The sequence below is a fragment of the Perognathus longimembris genome, chromosome 2 (genome assembly GCF_023159225.1).
Source record: "Perognathus longimembris pacificus isolate PPM17 chromosome 2, ASM2315922v1, whole genome shotgun sequence".
Taxonomy (NCBI): Eukaryota; Metazoa; Chordata; class Mammalia; order Rodentia; family Heteromyidae; genus Perognathus; species Perognathus longimembris.
Genome location: NC_063162.1, coordinates 82,897,468 through 82,925,165, shown reverse-complemented (window position 1 = coordinate 82,925,165; position 27,698 = coordinate 82,897,468). Strand labels below are relative to the sequence as shown.

At 43.0% G+C, this 27,698-nt stretch overlaps 1 protein-coding gene across 4 annotated transcripts in view; it reads left to right on the top strand.

Annotated features, from left to right (window-relative positions):
* Nucleotides 1–25,451, top strand: part of Wipf3 (WAS/WASL interacting protein family member 3) — an 82,872-nt gene extending 57,421 nt beyond the window's left edge. For 3 of the 4 annotated variants that reach the window (XM_048339602.1, XM_048339603.1, XM_048339601.1), the window contains 8 exons: nucleotides 1,039–1,171; nucleotides 5,239–5,376; nucleotides 6,170–6,940; nucleotides 8,932–9,081; nucleotides 10,377–10,478; nucleotides 18,815–18,891; nucleotides 23,074–24,037; nucleotides 24,248–25,451. In XM_048339602.1, the coding sequence (XP_048195559.1) occupies nucleotides 1,039–1,171; nucleotides 5,239–5,376; nucleotides 6,170–6,940; nucleotides 8,932–9,081; nucleotides 10,377–10,478; nucleotides 18,815–18,891; nucleotides 23,074–23,097 (1,395 nt within the window). In that variant the 3' untranslated portion in view covers nucleotides 23,098–24,037; nucleotides 24,248–25,451. The other variant, XM_048339604.1, reaches the window with a different exon arrangement.
* Nucleotides 25,452–27,698: the final 2,247 nt, after the last annotated feature.

Genomic DNA, 27,698 nt, shown 5'->3' with positions numbered 1-27,698 from the left:
GAGACTACAGAGCAAGGAGTTTCTAGCCAGCCACCCTACTTTTCACTTTTCTGAACAGAAAATAATAGCCGCAGCAAAGATTTTTAAATCCCAATTACACATCAGGGACCATCTAAGATCTCGCCTTTCCTGGAACACCTGCTCAGACTGATATGGCCATTTTTTATCTCTCCATCATCATCTCCATCGGACACAGTGGAGTCTTGGTCATGTGTTGCATTATGGGTGGCTTAACTCTTTACAGTGTGTCCTGGTTCCCTGGCATACATTTATAACATGGAGAGCTAAGATGCTGTCTTATACCTCCTATGTTTAGTTGACACTCATTCATTTACTCATTTATCTGTCTAATAAATCATTTTTGAGCCTATCCCAGGCCAGTTCGTGGTCTATTTGTTGGTGAACAAAACAGAAGAGATTTTTTCCCTGTTAGGGAATCCTTCATTGTGATGAATATTAAGCTCATAACCTCCAATGGAAACTTTCACAATGGAAACATAAATGTAAACTTATATCCCATGAAAAATATATAGAAAGGAATATGCTATCCTAAGAGGAAGCAATAAAGCAGACTTTTACTTATATTTGGGAACAGAAAAGAACTCCAAGGTTATGGTGCTTAAATTGAAGCCCCCAAACAGATAGTATTGCCTATGCAATTGGAACTCAAATATCTCTTGCTTTGTGAAGTGCTTAATCATCTCCAAGTTCACATAAACCTTAACTGCAGAGAATTCTCTTGCCTGTGTCTTCCAATGAAATTCCCTCCTTTTCCCTTATTACCAGCATCCCATATACTTTTTCCCCTGGTTCTGATAAGCCATGAAATGTCTGCTACTTGTCAGCTCGAATTACAGTGTGGGCAGTGCCCAACAAAGTCTTCGCTGAGACCTGGATAATTGCACCTATAAGACTGGGCTTAGGACCAGGGCATGGAAGACAAAGAACTATGGTATAAGAAGCTCCCAACAGATAGGGTGTCCTGCTTATCTGCAAATGGTATATGCCATTAGTGAAATCCCTCTTCTTCCCTTACAGGTGAGCACAGACACTTCCAGCCTGAGAAAGACAGATCTGAAAGGTCGGAGTGCACTGTTGGCTGACATCCAGCAAGGAACTCGCCTGCGAAAAGTCACACAGATCAACGACCGGAGTGCCCCTCAAATAGAGAGTGAGTAAGCAGCTTAATCAGACCTGGTGTGTAAGACACAGCCAAATACACACCTGGCTGTATTGTGACCAGACACCTCAAGTGGATGAGAAAATCAGAGATTTTCCAAATACAAACAAATAAATAACAACTCTATAGTGGAATATCTTTTTATTACAATAGAACCAATATAACAAAGCTCACCATCTTTGCCATTTTAAAATGTCCCATTCAGTGTCATCTAATATATTTGCACTGTTGTTACAGCCATGCCTTCTATCTGGTTCCAGAACATTTCCATAAAGAAACCATATACTCAGTAGAAGGCACACTCCACACCTCCCAGCCCCAACACCCCAAATCACTGATCAACTTTGGTTTCTATAGAGTTGCTATTTCTAGATATTTCATAGGGATGGAATCATGTCACATGTGGCCTTTTGTGACTGACTTCTCCCACGTGTTATGTTTTTAAGCTCCATCTATATAAAAACATGTCTGAGTACTCCAGTCCTTTTTCATATAATTTCTTTATATGGCTCTACCATATTGTGTATCCCCTATGGGGTAACATTTAAAGATCAGCTACCCATGTCAACATAGTCCCAAACTTAATGATAGATGATAAAGGTCTCAGAGGCTAGGTGTTGTGGTAATATCTATAATCTCAGCTATTTGAGATGCACTATTGTGGCTCAAGATCAGCCCAGGGAAAAATTAGCAAAATGCTCTCTCAAAAGCAAGTTGAAGGGCCTGGAAAGGTGGCCTGAGCACTGTCCCTGGCTTCCTTTTGCTCAAGGCTAGCACTTTGCCACTTGAGCCACAGCGCCACTTCTGGCCGTTTTCTGTATATGTGGTGCTGGGGAATCGAACCCAGGGCCTCATGTATACGAGGCAAGCTCTCTTGCCACTTGGCCACATCCCCAGCCCCTGGAAATGTGGTTTAACGGTAGAGTGCTTGCCTAGCATGCATGAAGCCCTGGGTTCAATTCCTCAGAACCATATAAACAGAAAAAAACTGGAAGTAGTGCTGTGGCTCAAATGGTAGGGTGCTAGCCTTGAGCAAAAGGAAGCCAGGGACAGTGCTCAGTAGCCAAGACTGGCCAAAAAAAAAAAAAAAAAAAAAGCAAGCAGAAGCTGGATGCTGATTGATGGCTCACTCTTATAATCCTAGCTATTCAGGAGGCTGAGATCTGAAGATCAAGGTTCAAAGCCAGCTTGGACAGGAAAACCCCTGAGACTCTTACTTCGAATTAACCACCAAAAAACCTAGACATGAAACTGTGGCTCAACTAGTAAAGCACTACCCTTGAGCAAAAAAGCTCAGGGACAGCACCTAGGCCTTGAGTTCAAGCCCCAGGACTACCACACACGTATGCGCACACACACACACACACACACACACACACACACACACACACACACACAATACCGGTTATGATGATTCATGCCTGTAATCCTAGCTACTTGGGAGGTAGAGGAAGCAGGATAGATGCCTGTAGAGGCTAGCCTGAACAAAATCACAAGACCCTCTGTGGCTCAAGTGGTAGGGCCACCTCCCTTGCAAGCTTGAGCCTGTAAATTCAATTCCCAGTACTACCAAATGTTTTTAAAGTAAAGAAAGGGAAAAGGTTTTCTTTTATTTTCACAAGGAAAAAAATTGTTCAGAATTATACATTATAGAATCATCATGACAGACTTCTGTCTTCCAGACCATGATAGAAAAAAGGAGAGAGAGAGAAAGAGAAACAGAAAGAAAGACAGACAGAAAGAAAGAAAGAAAGAAAGAAAGAAAGAAAGAAAGAAAGAAAGAAAGAAAGAAAGAAAGGAAAAGAAAAGATAAAGGAAGGGAGGCAAGGAGAGAGGAGGGAGGGAGAACGAGAGGAAGACAGAAAGAAAGAATGGAAGGAAGGAAAAGAGAAAGAGGAAGAAAGAGTAAAGAAGGAGAGAGGGAGGGAGGGAGGGAAGGAGGACAAGCATATAGTATACTACTGATGTGCACCTCTAGGGATCTTCTTTCAGGCTCAGTTTTCTCATCTGTCAAATGGGGAATAATAAGTCCTTCTCTGCTCTTTTAAATTTGGTTAAGAATGTAAGTTTAACTGTCGACATATTGTCTAATGTCGACATTACATTTAAAGCCCTAGGCGAATTTTCTTGGGTGTAGGCCACATGGCTACTGTATATGTTCTTGGTACATTGTGTATTGTATATATGTCTACCTCACCTAGGGAAGGGAAAGAAAAACATGGTGTAAGATATCACAAGAAATGTACACCACACTGTCCTACTATGTAACTGTACCCTTTTTGCACAACACCTTGTCAAAAAAATTTGTTTAATTAATAAATAAATTACAAAAAAAGAATGTAAGTTTAAATAATATATGTTCAGCTAGTTAGTAATGTATAGGGTTGAAGTATTTTCATATATTTTGCAATGTTTTACATGATAGTAAGTCTCAAAGTTCTTAAAACCTAATTTATATCTGTAATTACAAATGTTGATACACAAAGATAGGTAGTTTTTAAAGAAATACTTTCAACATGGATTATAATAAGTTTGTTCTGGTTAGAGTCACTGTATAATCACTTTAGCTCAGCTAACAGGTTAATACATTTTGTTGGAATCCCACTGCCCTAATCACTCCAATGAGTAAATAATGGACGTCCATATTCAGATTAAGCTGGGCATAGTTGTACACATCTGTAATCTCAGCACTTGAGAGGCTGAGGTAGGAGGATTGTAAATTAAAGTTAGCTTCATAGTGACACCCTGCCTCAAAAAATAAATAAATAAACAAAACAAAACAAAAAAGAGGTAAGCAAAATACTCAGAATGATCTGTCCATTTTCTTCCACCAGTGGGCACTATTTCCTAATTTCTTCCTGAATATTAGCTCAGATTGTAAATATTTGCCTGGAATTCTGCTTGTTTGTTGGGTTTATTTTTGCTTGTTTTGTGGTTTGCTTTTGTTTAGGTTTGTAGGTTTTGGTCTCCTCCTCCTCCTCCTCCTCCTCCTCCTCCTCCTCCTCCTCCTCCTCCTCCTCCTCCTCCTCCCCCTCCCCCACTTCCTCCCCCTCCTCCCCCTCCTCCTCCCCCTCCCCAGCCTCCTCCTCCTCTTCCTCCCCCGCCTCTTCCCCCTCCTCCTCCTCCTCCTCCCCCTCCCCCTCCCCCTCCCCCTCCCCTCCTCCTCCCCCTCCCCCTCCCCCTCCCCCTCCCCCCACCTCCCCCTCCCCCTCCTCCTCCTCCTCCTCCTCCTCCTCCCCTCTGCCCTTAGATTTATTGCTCAAGACTAGTGCTCCACCACTTGAGCTACACCTCTACATTTGACTTTTGGTTGGTTAATTGATGCTAAGTGATGCTAAGGGTCTCCTGGATTTGTCTACTGGCTGTCTTTGAGCTGTGACCCTCAGATGTTAGCCCCCTGAGTATTACAGGTGAGAGCCACCGGTCCCCGGCTTGCTTAGAATTCTTGTTCAAGCTTTATATCTTCTCACTTTTTTCAGTTAGTAACCACATATACATGGAATTGTTGAGGTAGTGACTTCCAGGCTCTTGGCCATTCTGTTCCACCACGAATAAGTTCAGGGAAACATGAAAGGCTCAGGGCCTGACAGCTGGAAGACAGGAAGGAAAATTCTGAAGCCGAAGTCACAAGCCTGCTTGTGGCTTTTAATCAATGCTCTGTGGATAAGAACTGTATGACTGATTGAATTCTTCATCTAGTCTTCCCAATGTCAGTTGGATAAGACTATATATTTACCATGTTTGGGTATTCTGATTTGCAAACAGCCATTCGTTCCCCTGTTGACACTCACCCAATGGCAGTCATCAGGTCCCTTTGGTCACTTTTCAGGTTGGTTGGCCACACATGGACAGCCTTTGGATGGGAAAGGAGAAGGCAGCAGAAAGACTTAGGCAGGGTGCCATGGCAGAAAGCGCATGAGAAAGACATTGAGTGGAACAGTGACATTGGAGGGGGACAATTGAAGACTGCCAATGGCAATGTTACACATAGTCGGGAGGGAGAATGGCTCACTCAGCTTTGTGCATGCATCTCATCTGTTTGCTTCTTCTCTCTGAAGGTTCAAAAGGAACCAGTAAAGAAGGAGGCTCTACAAATTCTACAAATGCCCGAGGAGGAAGTACCCCCCCAGCCCTGGGAGATCTCTTTGCTGGAGGTTTTCCTGTGCTGCGACCAACAGGTCAGAGGGATGCAGCAGGTAAGGAAAAATTCAAACCAGCTACCCTGTAGTCTTTTTTTAATTCTCATAATTGTGGAAGCAGCTGCATAGCCACAGATACAATGAGAGACTCACACTTCAACCATAGCCACAGCAACACAGCACTAAACCAGAACTTTCCCAAAGCATAGCATTGTTCTTGAGGAATCTTCCTTTGGGGGAAGGAGGTAGGCAGAACTAATGTTTGAACTCTGAACCTCATGTGTGCTATGTGGGCCTTCTACCACTTGAGCCACATTTTTAGCCCTTTTTGATTTCAGTTATTTTTCAAATAAGGTCTCAAGTTTTTCTCTGGGCACCAGGATCAGACTGTAATCCTCTTAGCTATGTATATCTCCCACATAGTGTTATTTCCTTTGACATTCTCTTGGCAAAAACAAATGACAAGAACAGCTCTGTGTCCAAGATGGAGAAATGAACTATTCCACTTAATGAGAAGATCTGTCCGATCTCATTTTTTGTGATCTACTGCAGCCATTTGTGCTCTGGTGGGAATCCAGTGTTTGTAAAGTATTGCATTTAAATGGAGCCAATTTATACATTTATCATGAGCTTTTGGAAGAGTTCTTTGGATGCTGGGAGTAACCTTGGGGATAGGGCAGCTGGTTCTGCTGTGTAAGGAGTACCTCACCTGGGCCTGGGGACAGTGCAGAAGAATCTGTCTACCATAGAGCTGGCTGCCTTCAGGCCTAAGTGTCACGAGTGCCACCTACATACCAAGGCTTCTCCTTGAGTAACTGCAAAACTAAACCAGAGTGTGTTTCATTTCCAGGTGGCAAGACAGGGCCAGGCCCTGGCTCCCGGGCACCTTCTCCCAGGCTTCCCATCAAGGCCATCAGCAGCCAGCCTAACCCCCCTGCATCTCCCAGGCTAGGCAATGCCTCAGAGGCGCAGGGCACTGCCAGGATGGGCCCCCCTCGCCCCAGCGTGCCAGCCCCACCGCCTCCCACACCACCTCCTCCTCCTCCACCCCCACCTCCACCTTTACCTCCTTCCTCCCCCATCAAAGCCTCACTTGTGTCCCCACCTGTCCCAGTAATCAAAGGGAATCCCCCAGTTGTTGCAACCCCTCTTACCTGTACACCTCCGCCACCTCCCCCACTTCCCCCAACTCCACCTCTGCTGCCACCTGCCTCAGTGCTCAGCGACAAAGCTTCAAAGCCCCAGCTAGCCCCCTTGCCCCTCCCGCCCATCCCTCCTCCTCTCCCTCTTCTTCCACCTTGCGGATATCCTGGGCTCAATTCGGAACCTGTCAGCCCAGCCCAAGAGATGCAGGAGCCTACTGCGCCACCACCCCCACCACCCCCACCACCCCTGCCACCCACACTCCCCTTGTACGCTTCCTGCTCCCCCAGGGCACCTTTGCCCACACCCCCTGTGCCAGGTTCTAATAATAGCTGTGAAACCCCTCCTCCCCTGCCCCCTAAGTCACCCACTTTCCAGGCCCAGGCTCAGAAGGCTGGCATCCAGGCCCTGTCAGCTCCTCCAGTCCCTCCCGGGTCTCAGATGCTCCTGCAGAAGAAGAGACTTGGCCGAGGCCCAGGTAAAGCAGCTAGTGGGGCTCTACTAAGTCTTGCAGCATCTTGGAATGTATCAGGCCTTAGGATTTTGTTTTAGACCGGAGATATTCAGTATCTTAGAAGAACACAGTGACATTTGTTTCTTCAATACGACTTTATTGTTGGAGCTCTTTAGAGATGGAAACCAGGGGTGAAGAGGGCTGGGAGAGATGTACAAGTTCATGCAGAGAACCATGGGATGGTCATTACTAGCTGTATGACCCTGAGCAGCCATTTAGCCACTCTGTGCTTCTCATCTGTAAAATGGGGACAGCAATAGTTTCTAGCCACCACCCCTCCCCCCCATAGAATATTGTGTTCTTGTGTGTGTGTTACTCAGAACAGAGTCTAGCAACAGTGAGAACAAGATAAGGGTTGTTTATTCTTATAATCAACTTTCCCACTCTGAAGTACAAGGCTAGTGAATGCATCTTTTCTCAGACTAAGACTCAGGTTTAGTCTTTGCCTGTGACTAGCTCCCATGAAGAATTTTTATGTCTATCAGTAGACTCATATTCTGCCTTTTGGCAGTTCTCTGGCAGACTTGCATGTATTTGGAGCTGAAGAATTAAAGCAGTTCCTTCACATACAGAGCAGATAGGGTATGAATGGTGGAACACAGCTCAAGACCTGTTTTCCTAGTTCCTGCAATGGGGTGACTTCATGCACCCTTGGCACTGTTTCCCAATGGAGACTACCACCAGATATTCACACATGCAGGCATGCTTGTGAACACAGGCAGACACTCAAACACCCATTCATCTGTGCATACAAACACAGGTCCACAACATATTTTCTTTCCTCTCCTTCCCATGAAGAAGCCCAGCTGCTCACCCAAAGGAAAGGAGGCATCTATTCAGACCTTGGCTCCTTCAGTCTGCTCACAGGGGCAATCAGAGCCCTTGGATTCTGTAACCTAGGAAAGGAAAACCAGAATGGGGGTGGGGGACACTCTACAGGAGAGGGAAAATGGGTAGATGCTGGGAGGGGATCAGATGATCTTGAAGCACAAGCCATGAGACCCAGCCCTGCAGCAGGGGTACCCCCACCTGCTCCAGACACAGAACACTCGTCCAGAGACATGCTTCTCTGGCCTCTTTGTGCCCTTGAATGTGAGACTTAGCCCATGACAAAATGAAGGTAGCTCTGCTTAACCCCAGGTTTGAGGGAGAGGAAGAGGCTATAACTGTGAGCATCATTCCCAGTTAACAGTAGTGGGAGTTCCATCATAGCAAGTGGCAGAGGATGCTGGCACAGCCACTGAGGAGCTGGGCAGCAGTGGCAGAGCTGTACTGAAGTGTCATGACAATGGTTTATGGATTACAAAGAAAGTCTGACAGAAAACAAAAAACATGGACAGAGGAGAGGGGAAGCATCTTTCCTAAGAAACCCAGGAAACGTGGAGGAAAGAGGATAGATTTGAGTTGGACCCTGGTGGAGGCAAAGGGTTTACTGACTGGAAGGGAAAATGGGTTTGCAATAGAGAGCCAGTGGGAATCGAACCCAGCATAAAAACATATTCTTGTTGCTTCTTCTGCTGGCCTCTCATTGGGCCCTAACCAATATATTGCCCTTCCCACTCCTACAGCTCTTCAGTATGTTCCTTTTTTAGGATTATACCATCTGATTGTGATAGTTATCAGTGTTGGTATTTGTCATGACAGCTAAGGTTTACTGAGCACTTACTACACTCCACCTGGCATAATTCCTTTAATCATCTCAACGACCCCAGTTGAGTGTGCTAGTACTATTCCCATTCTACAGATGAGGAAACTGAGGCACTGAGAGGCTGTGTTATTTATCCCAATGGGAGAACTGTAATGCAATCCCAAACAAACTAGATCCAACAGGGGCTGTTGTGCTCGCTTATTTATTATTTAAATCGAAAAGTTTAAACAAATAAACCACACACATAGAGTTATAGCATCCACTTTCCCAGCCCTGTATCTGAATGTCCCATCATCTTGTCTGGAAGGGGCCAGTGGAGGGAAGCTAAACCCACCCCCAGCGCCCCCTGCAAGATCACCTACCACAGAGCTCTCAAGCAAGAGCCAGCAGGCCCCAGCCTGGACCACAAGCCAGCAACCTGCAGGCCAACTGCGAAACGGAAGTCTGCACATCATGGGTAAGTGAGGTGAACACTTTCTAGTGGGCTGCCTGCCAAGGAGGAAAGTGAACTCCCCTGGCCTCTAAGGAGTAGGCAGCACACCACACTGTCATTTCAAGCTGTATAATTTTCAATGTACCCAAGTGCAGAACAGCTTACAGGGTCTGTGAAATAGCGTTTCTCTCAATACCTTCTAAGTAGTTTGGGGATTTATTCTTTAGCCTTCTGATTCAGATTAGAGGAAGGGAACACAAAGGGACCTGCCCAGTGTTGAAACTGTGCGTGTCTATATGTGTGTCCATGTGTCATGAGTGTATGTATGTGTGTGTTTATGTGTGTGTGTGTGTCCATGGAGAGATTAGTCCAAGAAAAGAGTGACTTGGGTAAGAAAGAATGAGTGGGAGGCTCAACAAATGGGAAGAATTAGAACAAAACATGGAAGTGGGAAGGAAAGCTATGTAGGGTCAAATATGACCATAAAACCTCTGCAGCCAGGTGAGCACCGGTGGTGAGCCACTAGTAATCCTAGCTACTTAGGAGGCTGAGATCTGAGGATCATGGTTCAAAGCCAGCCTGGGTAAAAAAGATTGTGAGGCTCTTTAATCAACCACCAAAAAGCTGGAAAGGGAGCTGTGGCTCAGATGGTAGAAGACCATCATATATCCCTAGGGAAAAAAAAAATGTAAGGGATAGCACCTATGCCCTTAGTTCAAACCCAGTAGCCGCACACACATACAAAGAAAGAGAACCTCTGCATGCTTTCTGTATGCTGAGCTACTGAGCTGCTGCCAGACACCAGGCCTAGAGGACAACGCAGGGAGTAAGCCCAGGAAATGGCCACATGGCTTCTCCCCTCCTCCACTAGGAGCTTATGGCAGGACCCCTTCACTTTGGGGAACCCAAGTCCCACGCTGGACACAGGCTGTGTTCCTCCCCACCAGCCAAGGTGAGAACTCTTTTTGCCACCTCTCCCTCCCCACAAGGCCCTCCTAACCAAGGGAGCTCAGCATGTACCTCAGGCTGCTGGACCCCTCCTCCTGACTCTGGGCCTTTGCCTGTCCCTTCAGCAGCCTCCTTAAGATGGTGGTTGGAGTGAGTTTGAGTGGGTTATAGGGAATGACTATAAATTCTGATAAAACTAAAAGGGTGAATGGATATATTAGGGGAAATAGCACTGCCACTAAAACCTTTATACCAAGCAAGCAAACAGAAAACAGTATATTCGGTCAGTGTAACCTGCGTGCTCCTGAAAACGATCACACTTGGGTAGCAACAGTAACCTGAGTACACTTTGCCATTTCCCACATGTACAGATGACTTCGAGTCTAAATTCACGTTCCATTCTGTGGAAGACTTTCCCCCTCCAGATGAGTACAAACCATGCCAGAAGATTTACCCCAGCAAGCTCACTAGAAGTAAGTACCACCTTCACAAGGGTCCTGGCTTTTCCTGACTCTTCAGACATACAAACTGCATAGCAAGGGTGGGGAATCTTGTTTCTCCCTAGGGCCCTTTGGATATTTATAACATTATTCCTGGGCCATACAAAATTATCAATATAAGCAAAGGGCTGAGGACAGCCAACAAGAAGCATGATTTTCTGGGCCTCGTGTGACCTGAGGGCTGCCTGTTCCCCCACTCTAGCGTAAAGGATAATATGATTGTACTCTCCTACTGTGAGGATGCAGTGCTGTGTGTACTTCTGGAAATTCCAGATCATTTATTTGTCTTGCTAACTAAGGAATTGTTTGGAGGTTTGTTGTTGGATTTGTTGTTGTTGTTGTTGTTGTTTGGGGTTTTTTTGGTAGAACTCCAGGGCTATTGGATGACTAAATGTACTATGCTTTCCTCCTTTTTAATGGGTCTTTTACTGGGGGACTAAACATACCCCCAAACAAGGAAATGATATATAAGTACTTTGAATAATCATAGGAGAACCTGGATTCCCCTTTTCCCCCCACTCAGAATTCCCCAGCCCCCACCCCTCACCCAGGAGACTTCCTCAATTCTCATAAATCATGAAATAGAAAAATGTCCTTAGGCTAGTGGTTCTCAACCTTGACTACACATTAGAATGGCCTAGAACCTGTCAAATGTCCAGAAGGCCAGGATGCATCTAATTGGAATATCCAGGGTGGGACTCAGATGTCAGTATTTCTGAAAACTGCCAAGTGATTCCAATGAACAGTCACGACTGAGAATCACAGCCCCGAGGGAGCCAGCCTCCTCCTGATTTCAATCCTGTGTTCAGGCTCCAAGACAGGCCCTAACTTGACTTACCTATCTATCCTGAAGAACAAAGGAGGAGTCTGGCCAGCCTTCCCCTTGAGGCAAAAATAGAGGAAGGCCAAAGGAACATGAATGTTTGGGGGTTTATCACACAGTGATGCTATGCAGTACTTGTCATGAGCCACTTCCTGTGCAGTGCTGGGCTGGTCAGGTAGGGCAGAAGGGGCAAAGCTGGCAACGTGGGGTAAGCTTTGGGTGTGTTCCCTCTTCATTACCAAAGTGGCGCTCCCAGTCCCATCTACTTCTGTTCTCAAATGGAAAACCATGTGTCTAGGGCAGGCCCCAATGGGGCCTGTCCTTCCAAAGGGACCTGGTGAAGTACCTTCTGCCAGACTCAGCTTCCAAGGAGTCTAGTAGCTGTGCCTGCTCTGCTCAAGGCAAAAGTGCATCAGCATGACAATAGAAAGGACTGTGTGTAAATATCACTGATCTGAAATGACATCGATGGAAAGGAAGAGGACCCTAGAAATCCTGTACCCCTTACGATTCCAATAGACAACAAAACCCAATCATGGGAAGGGACAGATACTGTGTATGCCGAGCACTGCATTCTTGATCAGGCCAGAAAATGCATAGGAATTTCCTATGGTGCCTCAGGTACCCTATGAGCACCAGAGGCTGCAGTATGTGAGAAACAGCTTCCCTCACCAAGCCCCCACCACGTGCCTCCTGAGGTAGACTTGTGAGAAATAAACTGTGATGTGTGATTGTCTATGATTGTCTCTGCCTACATGGCTGTAGGGGCAGAAGTTGGGAACCCAAAGGCTTAGAGAGGTCATGCTCCAACATGGCTGGGAAGCATCCAGGCTGACAACAGCTCAGACCTATGATAGTTTAAGTCTCCAATGTGCCTCAGGGGTATAAGATACTGACTTGGCTAAGGCCATTCAGGCTCTATAAGTGTCAGGTTGGTGAATGCATGGGTAGCAGAGGGATGCTTCAGGGATCGTGGTCTTTTTGGATGATAGAGCTTAGGTATTGAGCCCAAACAGATTTCCTCAATCCATCCACAGTGACTGAGAATAAAAGAAAATATCTACCCCACCACCCCACACAGCTAGCTGAACGGGGCACAATTGGACACAATTTATCTTGGGTTCCTCTAGTCTCTGTTCATATCAGTGCTTACACCAAAAGTAACCTCCTGCTGTTCAATGTTTAAAAAAATTAAAATTACAGTCACACACACACACACACATACACACACACACACCCCACAAATACCCTAATGTTTGGCTCTTTCAGCAACTATATTCACTGTCTCTGCTCTGCAGGTTTTGTCTTTTTTTTCTTGATGGTATTATTTTGTTTAGTTTTTAAAATATTTTTTAAAATGTTAGGTCACTACCAGCACAACTATGTTCATCATGCACAATTTGTCATTGCTAAAATATGGAACCCACCCAGATGTCCCTCAGTAGATGAGTGGATCAGGAAAATGTGGTACATATACACAATGGAATTCTATGCCTCTATCAGAAAGAATGGCATTGCCCCATTCATAAGGAAATGGAAGGATTTGGAAAACATCATACTAAGTGAAGTGAGACAGACCCAAAGAAACGTGGACTCTATGGTTTCCCTCATAGGGAATAATTAGTACATATCTAGGATAGTCATAGCAGAAGATCACAATAGCTATGCCCATATGAACACATAAGATGATGCTAAGCGAAATGAACTCCAAGTTATGGAAACAAGTGGTATATCATTATTGTAATTATTTTCAACATGCCATGTGAAACTATACCCTTTTTCTCTCTCATATTCCCTTCCCGTGGTTTTACCCCTGCTATCACTGTATCTGATCTTAGTACCCTGGATACTGTACATACGTTTATTGGAACTGGGGAAGGGAAAAGGAATACCCAAATTGAGAGACAAAGGATAAAAAGACAAACCATTGCAAAAACAATGTTTACAAAACATTTGGTGTAAGGGGCTAGGGATATGGCCTAGTGGCAAGAGTGCTTGCCTTGTATACATGAAGCCCTGGGTTTGATTCCCCAGCACCATGTATACAGAAAACGGCCAGAAGTGGCGCTGTGGCTCAAGTGGCAGAGTGCTAGCCTTGAGCAAAAAGAAGCCAGGGACAGTGCTCAGACCCTGAGTCCAAGGCCCAGGACTGGCCAAAAAAAAAAAAAAATTGGTGTAAACCAACTGTACAACTCATGGGGGGGGGGGCAGGGGAATGGGGAGGGGGAAGGGGGGAAATGAGGGAGGAAGTAACAAGTTGGATAAGAAATGTACTTGCCTTACATAGGAAACTGTAACCCCTCTGTACTTCACTTTGACAATAAAGAAGAAAAAATGTTAGGTCACTTCATAATTTAAGCATAGATTAGCCAAATGAGCTGCTTTAGTGAGCTTTCCAGTACTATAACAAACATGCTCAAGTTAATCTGCTTAGAAAGAGAAATGTCTCAAGTAGTAGGGCCACCCAAACCAGAGACAGAGAAAGAAGGGAAATTTGCTGCTTCAGGAATTATTCCTCCTCCTTCTCTTCCTTCTCCTCCACCCCAAAACTTCCTTCAGAATCATTGCCTTGTCAACTTAAATCTTTGAATCATCTTTAAAAGGTAATCAACTTATTTTGGCTGACACTTTGAGAGGTTTAAGTCCATGATTATTGATCCCACTGCTTTGGGCCTAAGAAGATACAGTATAGCATGGAAGAGAGTGCACAGTGGAGCCAAGGTGGACCCAAAGAGAGAAGGAAATAGACAAGAGTCTCTCCCTCTCCTTTGACGTTACATCCAAGAACCTAAAGCCTCCCAAGAGGCTCATCTCTTAAAGGTTCTACCTCCAATTACCACCATAGACTGGAGATCACTCCTTCAACACATGGGCTTTGGGGGGAAATTGTAGATGGCAACTACAGTTTGATCCATCAGGTACAGAGCCAGGAAAGGAAGTTTAAACTAGTGTTCAGATATCCATAGCAGTAAAATTCACAATAGTCAAAGGATGGAAACAACTGATAGATGGATTTTTTAAATGTTCTATGAAGCCAGCTTCTGGTGGCTCACATCTGTAATTCTGGCTACTCAGGAGGCTGAGATCTGAAGTTCATAATTTGAAGCCAGGCCAGGCAGTGAACAACAATTAACCAGCAAAATTCCAGAAGTGGTTTTTTTGAAGTATGGCTCAAGTGGTAGAGCACCAGCCTTAAATGAAAAAGCTAAGGGATAGCACCCAGTAAGTTCAAGCCCCAGTATTAGCACCAGTTTAAAAAAGTGTTATGATCATACCATTGGATATGGTTCAACAATATAAAAGGGCATACTGTATGATTTCATTTTTATAAAATAGATGAATCGTCTGTGAGTTCTTTGGGACATGAGTCCACTCACAGTCAGTCTAATAAAGATTCCCAATTCAACCTCTCTTAAATAAATAAAAGAATGAATGAATAAATAAACAATAAAAATAGATGAGTCTTCTATAGAAACAGAGGGGTTAGTGATTGCCAGGGAGAATGGGGAGTGACTGCTAATGGGGATGGAATTCTATTTTTTTTTCAAATTTTCATTATCAAACTGATGTACAGAGAGGTTACAGTTTCATACATTAGGCATTGGATACATTACCTGTACTGTTTGTTACCTCGTCCCTCATACCCCCCTCCCCCCACCCCCTTTCCCTTTCCCCCATGAGGTGTTCCATTCACTTAGACCAAACAGTTTTGCAAGTATTGCTTTTGTAGTTGTTTTTCTTTTTTTACCCTGAGTCTCTCAATTTTGGTATTCCCTCTCAATTTCCTAGTTCTAATACCAGTATACATGGTTTCCAATATACTCAGATAATGTTACAGAGATAGCGTAGGTACAACCACAGGAAGGTGATACAAGAACATCATCTATAATAGATGCTACAGATACACATGGTACGTTGAAAGTAATTACAACTGTGATATAACAATTGTTTCCATAATTTCACTTAGCATCATCTTATGTGTTCATAAGGGTATAGCTATTGGGCTCTTGTGATCCTCTGCTGTAACTTGCGTAAACCTGTACTAATTACTCCCAATAAGGGAGACCATAGAGTCCATGTTTCTTTGGGTCTGGCTCACTTCACTTAGTATAATTTTTTCCAAGTCCTTCCATTTCCTTACAAATGGGGCAATGTCATTCTTTCTGATAGAGGCATAAAATTCCATTGTGTATATCTACCACATTTTCCTGATCCATTCGTCTACTGAGGGGCATCTGGGTTGGTTCCAGATTCTAGCTATGACAAATTGCGCTGCGATGAACACTGTTATGCTGGTGGCTTTACTGTGAATTTGTTTGTGGTCTTTTGGATAGATACCCAAAAGTGGGGCTGCTGGGTCATAGGGGAGTTCTATATTTAGCCTTCTGAGGAATCTCCATACTGCTTGCCATAGTGGCTGAACCAGTTTACATTCCCACCAACAATGAAGTAGGGTTCCCTTTTGGCCACATCCCCTCCAACAATTGTTATTGTTAGTTTTCTTGATATATGACATTCTTACCGGGGTAAGATGGAATCTCAATGTTGTTTTTATTTGCATTTCTCTCATAAATAAATAAAAGAGTGAATGAATAAATAAATAATAAAAATAGATGAGTCTTCTATAGAAACAGAGGGGTTAGTGATTGCCAGAGAGAATGGGGACTGACTGCTAATGGGGATGGAATTCTATTTTAAAGATGATGAAAATGTTTTGAACCTGGATAGTATTAGATGGTGATGCATTGTAAATGTGGTAAATGTCACTAGTGCTGAGCTTTATGTTGCATATGTTTATCACAATAAAAAGAAAGTGAGAAGAAGCCGTGTGGGAGGAAATCTTTGGGGGAAAATACATAGGTCCCAAGTATTTGGGAACATGACAGCAGAAAGAGTGGAATCATCATGATATCAAATACTTGCCCCCAACGAGAGATTATAATTTGTGAGTACCTCACATGGCCTTGCAGGTCATATTATGGTGAGAGATGGAAGGAGAGACAGACACGTAAGCAGGACATTATAATCTGCATTCCCAGCCTGGCCATCTTTATCATAGTCAAAGGAAAAAAGTAGCTGCTGTCAAACATGTTTTCCATGGCTATTTTTTCTTTAAAAAAAAGCACAAAAACTTAATTTACTCTTATAAATTACTTTAATGCACAGTGCCAGGAAGTACAATTGCACTGCTGTGCAGACAAACGGTAGAATGCTTTTCATCTTGCAAAACTCAAATTGCTGTAACCATTAAATAATAGCAACATATTGTCCTCTCCCCTGTTTCTTGGCAACCATTGTTCTTACTGTTTTTGTATTCCTTTTTAGTGGTACTGAGGTTTGAACTCAAAGCTTTCAATTTGTTAGACAGAAACTTTACCACTTGATCCACACCTTTTTTGCTCTGGTTATTTTTAAAATAGGGTCTTGCTTTATATATCCAGGCTGGCCTGGACAGTCATCTGCCCATTTGTGCTTTCTGCAGTAGCTGGGATGATCGTCACACCCCAGCATTTTTCCATTGAGATAGGGTCTCAAAACGTTTTTGCCTGCTAGCCTCAAGTTGAAATTCTCCTGATTAGCTTACTGAGTAGCTAGGATTACAGATGTGAGCCACCAGGCCTAACACCATTTTATTTTCAGTCTCTATAATTTTTGAACACTCTAAATACCTCTTATACTATTTGCTTTTCGTTGCTGGATTATTTCACTTAACTTAATACCCTCAAAGTTAATGCATGAGAATTTCTTCCCTTTTTGATCCAAGCACAGGTGGCTCAAGCCTGTAATCCTAGCTACTCAGGAAGCTAAGATCTAAGGATCTCAGTTCAAAGCCACCCAAGGCAGAAAAACCCATGAGACTCTTTTCTCCAATAAATCAGCAAAAATCTAGAAGTGGATGTATGGCTCAAGTGGTAGAGTGACAGTCTAGAAGTAAAAAGGCAAGCAAGAGCAAAAGGCCCTGAGTTCAAGTCCCAGCACTCATGGGCACACACACACACTTTTTTTTCCTTTTTGAGGCTGAGTAATACTCATTATATGTATCATGTTTCATTTATGTATCATGTTTCATTTATCCACTCATTCTGTTTCTGGACATTTGAGTTGTTACTACATTTTAGCAATTGAGAAAAATGAAGATGAGGGCACAGACCCTGCTTTTAATTCTTTTGGATATGTAGATATACATATAGATAGTCATGTGATAGTTCTATTTTTTTTCATGTTAATACTATTTTTAATTGTTTGAGGAACCACAATACTGTTTTTCATAGTAATTCTCATATTTTACACAAAGGTTACAATTTCCCCATACCAAATCAATACTTGTTATTTCCAAGTTTATTTTTAAACTTAGTTTAATTTTATCATAGCCATTCTAATGAGCGTGAAGTGGCATGCCACTCCTACGTATTTTCATTTAAAGTAAAACAATTCATCCTTATTTCCACAAATAGTGGCATTTCTCCACCAAATACTGCAGTAATTAATGACACAGTGTGTCATGTCATTAAAAAAAAATCTAATGGAGAGAGAAAAGGTGCACAGGTACCAACATACTACTCCATGAACATTTGTGAAAATGGAACTCCATAACTTGAGGGGATGCGCGAATGGTGGGAGGGGTAACACTGATCAGAATGCATTGCATACATTAACTGACATGTTTCGTTGAAACCTCTTCGTCAACTATTTAAATATAAATGACTATAAAATATTTTCTAAAGCATTAGACGTCCTGAGAGTGCAGAAATCATAGAAAGAAAACATATTGCTAGTGGGAGGGTATGTGTTCCTGCCTTGGTGTTGGGCAGCAGGTAGGACTCTGCTCCAAGGTTTCTTGGCTACTCTGGATTTGATACTGTTGAACACACTCCTTTCCAAGCTGTCTTGCAGCATCCCACTGCTTCAGATCCATGTCAAAAAGAAAATTCTGGAGAAATTAATCCTGGACTTTTAGTTGTCATGATCCTGGGGTAGGAAATTGAGATTAGGGAGAGAGACTGTCAGAGAAGCTGCATTTTGAGTGTTTACTTTCATCTTCTGTATTTGTTGAATTCTTAACTGTGAGGATATACTCACACATAACTTGTGCAACAGGGAAGCACAATGTATCTTAGACAGTGGGTTGGATCCCTAATGGAAGGGAAGCCCAGTCTACCAACAAAGAGGTATCTTTTGTTTTGCTCATGATGGGTGACTGTCAGATGAGTGTGACCAGGTATCAGGGATGTGTCAGTCAGTCGCTCTAATGTGCATTCATGCCCTCTCACTGTGTTCTCATGGGAGACTGGATGTGACTCTTCTCTGTCTGTTGCCTGTGACATACAAGTCCAGTAGAAATGCATGGTCTAGGGCCAGCATCCCGAAGGTGTCAGGTGGATGAGCTCACGTTGTTGGGTTCCTTTGCTGGTATCTTCTGAATGAGTGGTACACACAGCAGGCTCTTGAGCCAATAGATGTTGAGATTGTGTTTTGTTTCTCTCAGGCCGCACACCTGGTCCCTGGCTCCAGGCTGAGGCAGCTGGGCAGAGCTCTGATGACATCAAAGGCAGAAATTCTCAGGTAACATGTCTCTGAACATAAAGCTTAGAATTCTCTACAGGAAGCAAAGAAATGTTTAGAGCTTTGTCCTTAACAGCTTGACATTTTTTTTTAGATTCCTTAGCCTCAGGAAAGCCATTTAGTGTGCCTATGTTTCAAGCTAGAATGAAGCACCCACAATTTCAAAATCCATAGCAGAAGGTGGTTTTCCCCGGAATTATCATCACATACAGAACCTCTTAAACTTATTCTGTAATAATCACCTGTATTATCCCAGATCTTCTCTGGTTATGATGGTCAGAGAAAACTGAGAAAAAATCCCTGGGACATTCAAGTGACGTAATTCCGTGTCCTCTCATGTGTAAAATGCATGGTTTCTTTTAGTAGCCTTCTTGATCTTTCCTCCATCAATACTATAAGTAATTTTGGCCAGATTTAATTTGCAATTGGCAAAGCTGGGAAGGAAAGTGCTTGTGGAATAAGAGTCTGAAGAAATGTCCTTGCACCTGAGGCAACAAATATGTTTCCTAAACTGGGCAGAAGTGACTTCTCACACTGTATGTGATGAAGTCTTTAATATCCTTGATTTCCTTGAAAACACATACTCAGCCAGAAATGGAAAACGGGTTCTGTTTGAGAGTGGATCCCAGAAGAAAGACAAGAGTGTGAAAGGAAAGGGAGGATATGGAGGATAAGCATAGGTGAACTACATGTGTACATGTATGAAAATAGAACACTGAAACATAATAACACTGTTTTAATATGAGGAGGGGAGGTTAAAGGAAAGGGGAAAGGAGACTTTGATGGGGTACACTGTAAGAATACCATAATGCAACCTCTCAGTATAACTAATATGTGCAAATTGAAAGAAAAGAAAACGAGATGAGTAAAAGGAAATTGGGGTGTCTCACACCCATCCTTTGCCAGTAACATAGAGGGAACTATAGCTGGGGCCACAGTTTGTGAGAGAATGGAGGAGTAGAGGCTGTCAGGGAGAGAGGCCAGGAAGAGAATAAAGCCCTAGGGATTATCTTCCAACAGGACCAGTCAGTGGGAACAAACAGCAGAAACCTCTGCTTTCCCCTGTGCACCACAGAATGACTCAGGAAAGGTGAACTTACCTCTACAAAGAACACATATTTCTTCCTAATCAAAAAAGAGTAAACCTTACGTTTACAAAGAATTTTCAGTCCTATCCTGCCTGCCTCCTGTTTCAGAGTTGTGAAACTGAGTTCTGAGCAATTCCACAGCTCTATGGAACATCAAAGAAAGTGATCTTTGAAGGAATGGGTTAGATTCCTGAAAGCTAGGACAGTCCTGTGGTAAGGAGTACTTTCTCTAGTGGATAAACACTGTCCAGCCAAGGATTGCACTAAACTTTCTCAGATATTTGTATGTTCAGAACTGGGTATGGAAGTATAATCAAAGTGTTTCTACAGAAGGAAGAGAGGAAAGAGATATGCAAAATTGTTAACAATGTATTCTTTGAGGATGAAAGAGGAAAAGGTAGCAGGAACCTGTTTCCCTATCTAAACAATAAGTGTGCTGGAAAAATCTGTTTGACAGAGCAATCTTGGATTTCTGAAGTCTACTAAAAGCTCGAGTTGTCCAGCAGAACCTTAAAGAAATTATAATTCACTGTATTAATTTCAACAACTCCTACTTCTCTATCCTTAGCCCCTTGCCAGGCCACTCTGCATGTGTTCTGGAGAAGTGTGTGTAGAGCTTACAGAATCTAAGATGGGATTAATAAAATTATATCAAAAAACAAAGCTGGGGCTGATGGCTCACACTTGTAATACTAGCTACTCTGGAAGCTGAGCTCTGAGGATCATTGTTTGAAGCCAGAACAGGCAGAAAAGCCCATGAGACACTTATCTCCAATTAACCCGCAAAAAGCCAGAAATAAAGGTGTGATTCAATTGTTAGAGTGCCATCCTTGAGTGAAAAAGCCAAGCAAGAGCAGGAGAGTTCATGAGTTCAAACTCATTACTGACATGAAAAAAATGAATAAATAAAAAGCAACAGGAAAAAATGCACTGGAAACATTGGAGATCTGATAGCTACTTCTAATCAAGAAACACAGCTAAAAACCCAGAGGTGGGGATGGGAATATGGCCTAGAGGGAAAGTGCCCACCTCGTATACATGAAGCCCTGGGTTTGATTCCTCAGCACCACATATATGGAAAAAGCCAGAAGTGGTGCTGTGGCTCAAGTGGTAGAGTGCTAGCCTTGAGCAAAAAGAATCCAGGGACAGTGCTCAGGCTCTGAGTTCAAGCCCCAAGACTGGCAAAAACAAAACAAAACAAAAAACCCAGAGGGGCATTGTTGTGTCGACTCCTATGCTACAAGCCCCTCCCTTCTTGGCTGATGGGACATCTAGAGAATTTTTTTCTTTCCTTCATTTTTCTTTTCTGTTTCTGTTTGTAAGAGCCAGACATTAAAGAGGAGATTATTTGAAGGTCACTTCATATATGAGGGACGTTAGATTGTTATATAGGCCCAGAGAAAGGCACAGGCTCAGAAAACACCTGAGATCTCAGGTTCACACCTCAGGCTGATTCCTGGCATAGAGATAACCCATAAAAATCAAAGAATAAAATAAAAATGATCATCAAAAAGGCCCAGCAAACCCCTGGAAAAGAGGAGAATCCAATTTTCCAGTGTTATTGCATTATTTGGTTCAAATATAGAGTTTTCAACCAAAAATCATGAATCATACAAGGAAATGGAAAAGTATAACCCATTCAAAGGGGAAAAAGCATCAACAAAAATTATCTCTGAAAAAGATGGAAACTAACAAAGGCTTTATATCAACTATCTTAAAGATGTTCAAAGAACTAAGGGAGGTTATGAAAAAAGCCAAGAAAATGAAATACCAATGAGATGGAAGTAGCAGTAGAGACAGAAACACCAACAAAACAAACAGAAAGAAATTCATATTTCTTATGGAATTTCCAAAAGGAGAGGAAAGAAGTAGAAATACATATGATAAAATACATATGACGAAATAGTAGCTGCAAATTTTCCAAAAATTTATGAGAAGCATGAACACAAACATCCAAGAAGCTCAATAAACTCAGTAAAATTAACTAAGATGCCAAATACTACAGTGAAATCCCTTTCAACAATATACACTTTTGAGAAACTGAACCATCTGGAACGTTGGTGGCTCACACTCAAATCCTAGCTATTCAGGAGGCTGGGATCTGAGGATCATGGTTCAAGAACAGCCCAGGCAGGGAAGTCCATGTGATTCTTTTTTTTGGGGGGTGGGGGAGAGGAGCTTGGGGGCTGCTTCGGAAGGGAGGGATGGTGTTGTTTTTTTGTTCTGGGATTTTGGTGCCTGTCCTAGGGCTTCAACTCAGAGCATGGACATTCAAGAGTGGGTGTTGTCTCTAACTTTTCTGCTCAAGGCAAGTGATAGAGCTATCATTTGAGTCAGTTCCACTTCCAACTTTTTGGTGATTAATTGGCGATAAGAATATTACCATTTTTCCTTCCTAGGTTGACTTTGAGCGATCCGCAGATATCAGATTCCCGAGTAGCCAGAATTACAGATGTGAGCCATTGGTACCCAACTGCCCCACGAAACTCTTACCTCCAATTAAGTAACAGAATAGCTGGAAGTGGAAGTGTGGCTCAAGTAGTAAACTTGCAGCTTTTAGAGAAAAAGCTAAGGGACAGCACACAGGTTCTGAGTTCAAGCTTTAGTACACACACACACACACACACACACACACACACACACACACACACACATAGGAAAAGACAGAAATGTAAAACAAGTCCTGTCCCTGGGGACTTAGATGGCTACTAGAAGGGATGGTGAATGGAGAGTATAAAATTGGTCAAAGTAATTTACATTTATGCATGAAAATAGACCAATGACACTTGTTGAAATTGTTTTAAGGGCTGACAGTTGACGGTGAGTAGAATCAAGGTTCCTCGTGATCATACATGGAAAAACCCATAATTTGAAAAAAAAAAAATAACCATCAGCTTTCTATCTCACTTAATCTCTTTTTCTACCCACAATCCCCTGGATAAAAATCAGCTCATTGGTTGCATATGAGGGGACCTTGTCTCCAACCTTACTGACTTTGCAAGAAAGAGGAAAAGCTGCAGCCACCTCCCCACCCACACACACACCTAGCCTGTGTTCCAACCCTATCCACTAACACCTTCCCATGTTTTCACAGCTATCTCTGAAAACACTCCGGTGAGAAGACGGATGAAGCCAAGGTCCCCAGATTTCGTGCAGCAGGGATGGGCACCCCCAAGAAAATGTGTCAGAATCCAACAATCACTAGCTGTACTCAATCCACATACAGGCTCTGACCAGAGCACTTATTTATTGTAAATATGTGGTTTGCATGAGATTTAGCCATTTAGACAACTTTTGAGTCATATTTTTAATAGGCTATCACCATCACCTCTCCATTTTTTAAAAGCTTCTTGACATTTTTTGTTTGTGCATTGAGCCTTGTCTCCCGCGCCCCCACCACCATAGTATCCATTCTGTGACTATAAATGCGCTTGCAGGCTGGCCCTTGCTAGATTATGAACCATTTTTAGAGCATCCTTAGTTACAAGTACTCCCAAAGTCATAAGTATCCACAACAAGCTCTCATTGGCATGACTTTATATTCTCATCACACCAACTGCAAAATCAGACCAAATAATGCCTTATAAATGATGCAGCTCAGAGGAAGTAATGTGTCCCCCACACCCCAATCGTGCCGCGCCGCCTCCAGCGAGTGAGATGCCATGTCTCACTCCCATTTCACAGTACAGGGATGACTTCTTGCTGCCTAATGTAAATATTATTGCAACGTAAAGGCAAGAGTGGGCCTGGTCCCTCCAATGCCTTCCACAGGGCCCCTTTTTGTAACTGAAGTGTTGTACAAGTAGCCAATGCTCTTAACTGTTTACAACACCCCCTAGTGTCCACGTCTCCATCACTATCCTCCTGTCCCTCCAAGTTCTCAGTCCCACCCTGGCAAACTTGGCTTTATGAGATTTCAGTATTTGTTTTCCCTTTCAGGTAAACAAATATATATGACCTGTGATTGTGGTAAATTACTGATTGTCTTCCAGAAGTCTCCCTCCCCATTTTTTCATCCCAAATGCAGGATTTCCATGGGATATGACTTGAAAAAGAAAGTGTAGGGCTGGGGATATAGCCTAGTGGCAAGAGTGCCTGCCTCAGATACACGAGGCCCTAGGTTCGATTCCCCAGCACCACATATACAGAAAACGGCCAGAAGCGGCGCTGTGGCTCAAGTGGCAGAGTGCTAGCCTTGAGCGGGAAGAAGCCAGGGACAGTGCTCAGGCCCTGAGTCCAAGGCCCAGGACTGGCCAAAAAAAAAAAAGAAAGTGTAGAAGGAAACATCTCATGAAATAGTGTCTCTCATATCTGACTCTTTAGAAACCTAAAGAATAGCAGGATAAATGGAGTTCCTTTCTAAGCCGAAGAAGCAAAGTGGCCTGGCAGCACCCCCAGCCTTGTGCTGGGCCCCCAGGATGTGTTGGAGTGTGCAGGGAATTAAGCTTCTCTGCCTGTGGGGAAAGGTCAGCTCAGGCAGGGACTATTCACCACACCCTTTCTTTGGGCCTCAAGGGAAGGGACTATTTCCAGTCTAACCCTAAATGTTCCCCAACCATTATGGTGGGGAAGCTGTGACACAGAAAGGAGAGAAAATAGAAGGGAACAGACTGATCTCTGGGCTGTGCTCAAAATAGCTACAGATTAAAAGAAATCAGGGAGGGAGAGCAGTGAACAATCACTAGCTCAGAACAACCCACTCACACCCGCAGCTGACGCCCAGCAGGCCCAAGCTAAGCCATCTAGGAAAGGTGAACAAGCATGTAGCCAATGTGACTCCAGACACCTGGCTGTTTGTTGTCCTGAACAAGGACTAAGGCAGTGTCCTACATCGCTGTAGTTTTTCCTTGACCCAGATAGGAGAAACAGCCAGGATCAAGTTTCCATCTCTGTGGGGGTGACTCAGGCCAAATTGTAACAGCCAAATCAATGGGAAAGGCCTTCTACAGGCCTTTTGTGTTCCTGATTTATATTGCTTCTGGAAGTCCTCCAAAAGGCCAGAATTTATTCTAACACTACCCACTCCACTTTCCTCTCAGTGGTATAGAATAAGTATACACACTTTAATCATCTCAGTGAAGACAACTCTACACAATAGCAATTCCAGTTTGGGGGTAGACTGCCTCCCTTGTTCATGTTCTGCACTGCTGGGATAGACATTAAAGCAAAACTATCTGAGGACAGAGGGAAGAAATAAGCAGAAACCAAAATATGGCAAGTAGGGTGAAATCTCAGGAATCCAACATCACATCTCTCCTCCAGACCCATCACTGACCCCACAACCCTCTGAGCTCCTGCTGGTACACTGAGCTCCTTCCAGAGTATACAGCCTAAGCCTTGACCATGAACTCATGCTGACATCCCTCCCTTGTATCATCTGTGACTCCCTGTGTTTCACCTGTATTTTATATTTATTGATGTCTCCCTCTGTAGATTCATTTCTTTGTACCTAATAAACTTTAATAAATGGAAGTGTTTCTGGCCATTTCCTTGTAGAACCCATTTGTGGTTACCAGTACTGACTTAAGTTAGATTTTTAAACTGCTATGTAACAAATGCACATAGGTACAAGGTATGGTGTGATGTTGTGGTATATGTATATACACTGTGTAATGATCAAAATTGAGTAGTAAAACACACATTATTAAGGATAAGGAGGGCATCTCGGAATGCTAAAGCAAAAGAAAATGCTTGCTATAATCTACTATTTTAGAAATGGGGCCTTACTCCTTTGAGCTGACTAGCTTAAGAATGCTGGGAAAAGCCAAGCAAAAGAACAGAAAACTTTTTCAACTACATCTTTACAAGTAGATAGCTACTTATTAGCTTAATTGCTACAGAACAGGCAACATATTGCTTATAAATTCTGCTTATTTAGCCAGGTGCTGGTGGCTCACGGCTATAGTCCTACCTACACAGGAGGCTGAGATCTGAGGGTCACAGTTCAAAGCCATCCCAAGCAGGAAAGTCTGTGAGACTCTTATTTCCAATAGCCACTCAGAAAACCAGAAGTGATGCCATAGCTCAAGTGGTAGAGCACTAGCCTTGAGCTGAAGAGCTCAGGGGCAGTGCTCAAGCCTAGAGTTCAAGCCCCATGACCAATCAAAAAAAATTCTGCTTATTTGTGTTGAAACTGAACAACTCTCAACCTACAGAGCACATAGTTCCTATTTCATAATGCAGCAAATTCCTCCAAAAAAGCCTCCAGTGTAAAGTGGAAACAACTGGATCATACACACACACACACACACACACACATACACACACACACTCACAGAGAGAAAGAGAGAGAGAGAGCTGGTTATTAGTTTGTATGTTAGTATGAAGGCTTGAACTCAGGGCCCCCCAGCTTAATGTTTAAGTGGACTCTGGAGCCTAATGTAGAGGAGATAAGTTCATCCACTGTTTAAGCTGCCTTAGAACTAGAACCTGGAAGACAAACATGGATCTGAATTTCTTCTTTGTCTCATAAATTTGGAAATTAAAGTACTTAGGTTTTGCCTCAGTTTCCTCACCTATCAAATGGTGACAAAAATGTGTCCCTGGCTTATCATGGGGAAGGAAGAAACAGGGGCACACTATACACTGAGGAACAATCAGTTTGTATGTTTTGTGCTAAGTCACAAACAGGTGTTCCATTTAGATGTTGCTGAACTGCTCTGACCATATTCACTAGCTCTGTTACTGAATAGCAAAGTCCGAGCAGCAATTAAAGTCTATAAATGTTCCAAAAATAAATCTTATCTAGAAATTCACTTTAAAGTTAACTGCTTCACATATGACTAAGGGGTGACTGGTTTTTCCCACATTTGTGAGGTACAGATTGGGTCTTGAACGACCAAAAAGGCAGTGTGAGTAGGAGAGAAAAACGAGGATTCAAGATAATCTACTACAATAAGATATAAACAACAAAGTCACTGACATGGTCGGATGGTAAAATAGTTCATAGTTTCAGAGGTTTCAGTCTATACTTGGATGGTGCCATTGCTTTTGGCCTGAGATGAGACATAACAACATGGCAGAGAATGTGTGGTAGAACAGAGCTGCTTACCTGAAGCATCCAGAAGCTGAAAGAAACTAGGGACAGGATCTAGCCAATCAAAGACATGACCTCAGCAATTCTCTTTCTATAATCAGCCTCTGCACTCCACACTCTCCTTTACCTCCCAATAGACCATTCAGTAATGAATCAAACCAATGAATCTATTGGTCAGAATGGAGCCCTCATGATCCAATCACCTCTCACTGACTAGCTGCCCAAGAGTATGCAACACATCATCCTTTTAAGGGATACTTCATATCTAAATCCTAACAATGAGAAAATCACAAATTCTGACTGTGTCCTAGGAGGTCTGACAGCATCAGTACATTTCCAGCTCTTGTTTTCAACTAATTTGTGTATATTCCTAGACATATAATTGTTGGATCATATGTAGTTCCATGTGTAATTTTTCACGCAACCTCCATAGGATTATAAACAAAGGACATACCACTTTACATTCTCCCCAACCATGCACAGGAGTTCCAGGTTTCCACCATCTCCAGATCCTAACACTTAATGGTTTTGTGGGTTTTTTTTTTCATTTTGTCTTGTTGTTTTGTAGTGAATATTCTGATAGGTCTGAATTGATTATCATAGTTTTTAGTTTAGTTTTAAAGAGTGAGTTTATCCAAAAATTGGTAAATAATAAAGAAAACTGTTGAACTGTTTGAGTTTTC